At 48.6% G+C, this 5907-nt stretch overlaps 1 protein-coding gene across 1 annotated transcript; it reads left to right on the top strand.

Annotated features, from left to right (window-relative positions):
• Positions 1 to 2581: 2581 nt before the first annotated feature.
• On the top strand, positions 2582 to 3876 carry LOC124673503 (probable galacturonosyltransferase-like 9). The gene has a single exon (XM_047209575.1). The coding sequence runs from the start codon at positions 2663 to 2665 to the stop codon at positions 3752 to 3754; it is 1092 nt and encodes a 363-aa protein (XP_047065531.1). The 5' UTR covers positions 2582 to 2662; the 3' UTR covers positions 3755 to 3876.
• The last annotated feature ends 2031 nt before the right edge of the window (positions 3877 to 5907 follow it).

Below are 5907 nucleotides of genomic sequence, written 5' to 3'. Positions count from 1 at the left end.
TTGTTGGCTATAACAAGATGTCATATCATTTGTAGTCATCATATAGCTAACATGTACAATAGTTGGCTATAAGAATGTAGTACTTTACTAATATATGGCCCACCTTTCACTCTCACAAGGTGTCTAGGAGACGCGTCTGAGACTTGCTATCGTGCATAGTAGCCCACCTCCCTTCTCTCTCCTCTTCTCTCTCCTCCAACTCATCTAAAATACATTATTTAATGTCTTATAGTCAGCTGACTGGACTCTATTGTACTTGCTCTTATGCACACAGCTCTTGTTTATTAAATTATTTACAAAATCATATAAAGATCAATTCGAAGTCACCTTCATAGCGACATCATGTAAAAACCGAGTGTCTGCCCAACCCGTCAAATTGCGGGTGAGAAGCACAATCAGTCTAGCAGACCCTCAGCGCTGCCACCGTCTTCCGTGATCCCATCTCCAAGAGAGATCAACGCATTAACTTTGCCAGGCCTGCTATCAACGTCGCAACGGCGCCAGACGACACCACCATCCTGCGCGCGTCTATCACACTTCATCCGCCTCCAAGACTCCGCTGCACCATGCCGCCGACTCTCGATGACACTGACACAGCAGAAACACACCGCTCCACCTCAGCAACACCACCGTCCGTTGTCTGCTCCAAAAACAATACCCCCAATAGGTAGAACAATGTTGCACGCCGCCATCGTCCGATCTAGGACACCCGGATCTGGGGTTTCCCCCGAAGCAGCCCGGGCGAGAAGACAATGCCTTCAACAAGGTAGCAACGAACATGTGATACCATCGTCCACCATGATCGAAGTCAGGGTCGGCTTTCACCGGCAACCACGCCTCAGCTTCTGGAACTAGATGATGGATCGCGAGACCCACCAAAATATCCACAAAGTAGCCGATCCACTCCGGCGAAAGAGGAGACCACCACCGCCATGGATTCCTCATGCCTTAGGACGACCACCTTCAGCGGAGAAGATGGACACCGCCACTTTAGAACCCAGCTATCCTCAGTGATGCGGAGGTAGCCATGGAGAAACTCCGCGCCGCCCACAGAGAAAGAGGGAGACAAGCACGGACCCAACTCGGGGAACTCGTGCCACCCACAACCTCACAGATAGTTATGTTATGATTTAAATTCGTATAAAAAGGGGTTAAACTTCTGACAAGCGAAACGAGCCCCGTCGTTGATAGACTTGGACTGAAGCGGACCATGGTTAATTTATCTTGTGCGCACACTATTTTTTGTTTTTTTTGTTTTGCGTAGCACGATCACAACAAAGGTGGCACTTATACAGTCCTCTAAATACATTGGCAGTACCTGTTCCTAAAAAATTTACCCCGCTAGTATTTATTAAACTAATATGGATTACCTACAAACCTAAACTAAGCGAATTTTACTACATATCTTGTTCACTTCCTCTTCATCGTCGACGTATTTGTGGTAGCCTCAAGCACGATGTGGCGACATCTTCATCTAAAAAATAGAGAATACTCTACAATGTTGACATCGTCATTATGCATATTATTGACTGCTAAAAAAATAGTTTGACATATCCAAGAGATATAAAGCACAACAAGGAACCATATAGCGACATTGCACAAAATTATTTGCTAAAGATACATCACCATATCCAATGGATATAAAGAACATTAGCATACATATACATGTGGATATCGATATTAGTTTAAGTATATCCCAAAAAAAAACTCATCTAACATGAAAGTACCAAACAAACGAAACAAGCTGACCTCACGACCCAACAATGCTAAATATCAATGATGAAAACGAAAGAAATATGTATAATGAAATATTAATTATGAAATAATGAGTTTTATTTTTGGTTATAGCAACATATCGGTGCCTACCACAAGGCATAATTTCAAAATTAGGCATTATTATGATATAAAATGCAAAACAATAGAGGTGAACTCTAAATGCAAAGTTGTAAACCAAATAAGACATACTCCTAGACGGTGTTTAGTGCAAATTATTAGTTGCTAAAAATACTTAGATATATCCAAACGATAGGCACGTAAGAATATTGATAAGTATGACTTGAGGTACTACTTTTAAAAACTCCTTTAATAACAAAATGGCAAACATTTATTAATCAAAACCAACCAAACAAGTTGACCTTGTAGGCGCGACAAAACCAAATAGACATCGCTGATGAAAATAGGGTAAATATATTCGAAATAGAAAGAACTCGCCGTGGCCGGTCAAACATTGCATCTGCTAAGAAAATTATTATTGCTTACAAAAAATTGGATTTGTGCAGCCCCTGTGATGCTGTGATCTATTGCAGCATGTTACTAGGACTAAAAGGACATCAAGGATCGTATAACGGCACAAATGTCTTGAAAACGTAGAAACATGCACAGCTAATATCCACCAATGTTTTCCTTGTTAAGAAAATGAAGACAGATAAAGCACAGAAATGGAAGGAGGTGAGCAACGACCTGTCGCTGGAACAACGCGCTGATTAGTCGCTAGTCGTTAACGCGTTTCCCAAACGCGCACGAGACCGGCTTTATCACCCCCACCGTACGCCCGCCCGCCTCACCGACTACCTCCACCATCACCACACAGCTCACCACAGCCTGCACACCACACCACAAGCGCCGCAAGAATCCAAGAATCGCCGCGCCATCGTCGCCGCCGATGATGGCCGGGGCAGCAGCCACAGCGCTGCTCATCTTCTTCTTGGCCGCCGTCTCCGCCGAGGCGGGGCCGGCGCTCCCGAGGTTCGCGGAGGCGCCGCAGTACCGGAACGGGGAGGGCTGCCCGGCTCCATCAGGCGCGGGGGTGTGCGACCCGGGGCTGGTCCACATCGCCATGACCCTCGACGCGCACTACCTGCGCGGCTCCATGGCGGCCATCTACTCCCTCCTCAAGCACGCCTCCTGCCCGGAATCCCTCTTCTTCCACTTCCTCGCCGCCGCCGCCCCCGCCCCCGAGGACGACGACATCACAGCCCTGCGCCGCGCGCTCGCCGCCTCCTTCCCGTCCCTCCGCTTCCAGATCTACCCGTTCCGCGCCGACGCCGTGGCGGGGCTCATCTCCGCCTCCGTCCGCGCGGCCCTCGAGGCGCCGCTCAACTACGCGCGGAACCACCTGGCCGACCTCCTCCCGCCCTGCGTCCCCCGCGCCATCTACCTCGACTCGGACATCCTCGCCGCCGACGACGTGCGGCGCCTCTGGGAAACCCGCCTCCCCGCGGCCGCCGTGGTCGCCGCGCCCGAGTACTGCCACGCCAACTTCTCCCGCTACTTCACGCCCGCCTTCTGGTCGGACCCGGCCCTCGGCGCGCGGGTCTTCGCCGGCCGCCGCCGCCCGCCCTGCTACTTCAACACGGGCGTCATGGTCGTCGACCTGCGCCGCTGGCGCGCCGGCAACTACCGCCGCCGCATCGAGCGCTGGATGGAGATCCAGAAGGAGAAGCGCATCTACGAGCTGGGCTCGCTGCCGCCGTTCCTGCTGGTGTTCGCCGGCGAGGTGGAGGCCGTCGACCTGCGGTGGAACCAGCACGGCCTCGGCGGCGACAACGTGCACGGCAGCTGCCGCCCGCTCCACGACGGGCCCGTCAGCCTCATGCACTGGTCCGGCAAGGGCAAGCCCTGGGACAGGCTCGACGCCGGCAGGCCGTGCCCGCTCGACCACACCTGGAAGTCCTACGACCTCTACGTTCCAGGAGACGGCAGCGGCGCCGCCTCCCCGGCCTCCGGGCCGGCGGCATTGTCTGCTTCTTGGTAGCTCCTAGCTGCACTAGACTAGATACTACAATAATTCTTTTGTTGGCTGGGCGGCTCTCGGCAGCAATGGCAGCCCGGCACCGCATTGGTGCTACAGCCGTCGCTGCCGCCGCCGCTCCCCATCGGCTGTACAGAGCACTGAAGGACGGAAGGAACTAGGGGCTGCCGCGATTGGCGGCGACCAGGAGGGTGGAGATCGGATAGAGAAAAGAAGACCTTGTTCTTTTCAGTAGTAGGATTCAGATTCATTATTTGGGGGATTTTCATTCTTTCTGTAGGGTGGGCGTTCTTGGGGATTCCCAGCTCGCTCCATCGCTAGCGATGTACAATTCGTTGATAGTCAAGACCTGGAATTTTGTTCTATTTATCGATGATGATTCTTTCATTCTTAATATGCTACCGTGTTCTTGATTCTAAATTGTTGATTTGCGTCAATTTCAGTTGAATTGGGTGGACTCTCGATCTATCATCCTGTATCTTGTCAATTCTCCTTGGAGTATTGAACTGTTCTGTGGGATACCTGAAGCTCAATCGAACATGCCAATCTGGTAAAGAACATAATTACATAACCAGGATGTTCTGCATTTTGTTGAAGAAATCAAACCCGAGGCAGCTCAGGCTGTGCAAATTCATGGGGGGACACGGGGCTGAAATGTCGAACCGGGAATTGGACTGTTCCTGATGTACTACCAGATTCCCCATTCGATTGCAAACAATTCCTCTGATAACACTGTGCTCATTCCACTCCGGTCTGGAATCAATACTCCACACAGGAGGCTTGTGACTCGGAGTCTAAATGTTCCTTTTGAAAAATTTCTCCCGTCATTGATTTCCCGCCTGCTTTCATAGTACCGGTTGATGTCTTTTCAAATTACCATCCACTCTAAATTTGGTCTTGAGCAATAAGCATTCCCCAAATGGCCAAATCCACCATTTAGGTCTGGGTTTTGCTTATGGTACAATCAAAGTGAGACTACAGTGTTTGGGCAACTTGTTTAGGAGTCCACATGCCAGCTAGCCTAGGCAACCATGATCAGTCCAACCGATGATGTGTTCCTATAGCTCATAGCCGAAGCCTTGAAGCAACAAATTGAGAAGCCTAGTTTATGTTCCACATGTCAAGCTTCCCCCACCTTTACACAAACACGCTACAACAAGAAAGGCCACCCTGGAGGCAGCCAGGCAAGCAGTGATCCAATGATCAACTAGGGAACTCCAGTTCCCAGTGCAGCTAATCATCAGTGTCTTTTAATCCTTCTTCTCACTTGCTTGCTTCGCCCTCTCACTTTGCCTTTTTTGCCCCATTCCCCTTTGGTGAAGTGTGATGAACTCCAGTCCTCTCGTCTCCACCCGCTGGAGCTAGGCATCAACCACCCCTTTCCAATATCCTCTCAAATGGATAAGCCAATCCCAGCATGATTAAAAGAGAAGGAAAGCCATCTCTCTTGGGAGAACCGGTACCACCAATGATGACGATGTACAGTATATAGGTATTGTAGGAAAACATCGTTTTTTTTTTTTGAAAAAGAGCACATTATTACTTGAATGGTTAAGCATTACACTAGTTTCTGCATGATTAAGATACGCACAGCCACTCGACATCCATAATGTGAATACATAAAGTAATAAAAAAAGCTCGATACACGTAATCAACATGAAACCGTATCGACTCCAAAGGTGGTGGAGGTTCAGTCCACAGATTATGATGCCACCTATGTTGGATAATAAAATCTCTCGCCGTGTACTTCACCTTTGTAGATACCTCTTTAAAGAGGTTGCAGTTCTCCATACACTAAAGAGACGACCATAAACGGAGCAAAGTGGTGCACATGTAGATAACCAGCGAGAGAGAGAGGATATTTTTTTTATCGTTAAACACCTTGCCATCTCTACATAGCAAAAGCGATCAAATAATGGCAAGTGCTCTCATCATAATAAGAATTTTAAACATGTGATCCACCCTATTAAGCCAATTGTCGAGAATATTGGTAATGCTACGTGGCTGGTATAAGGTAGATCCTATTTGAATAATTGATCATATTGTAAATTGACATTGAAAGAATAAGTTTTTTATTATCTTATCCTGATGACAAAAGTAAAAAAAATTACTTTCCTGTCAGTTGGGTTTTGCAAGGTTGTCCTTAGTGAGAATAA

The sequence above is a fragment of the Lolium rigidum genome, chromosome 1 (assembly GCF_022539505.1).
Source record: "Lolium rigidum isolate FL_2022 chromosome 1, APGP_CSIRO_Lrig_0.1, whole genome shotgun sequence".
Taxonomy (NCBI): domain Eukaryota; kingdom Viridiplantae; phylum Streptophyta; class Magnoliopsida; order Poales; family Poaceae; genus Lolium; species Lolium rigidum.
Note: the sequence above shows the minus strand (reverse complement) of the source record. Positions and strands in the feature narration are given on the sequence as shown.

Coding starts and splice junctions, on each gene's coding strand:
- LOC124673503 (XM_047209575.1), top strand. CDS start 2,663: ATGATGGCCGGGGCAGCAGCCACAGCGCTGCTCATCTTCTTCTTGGCC.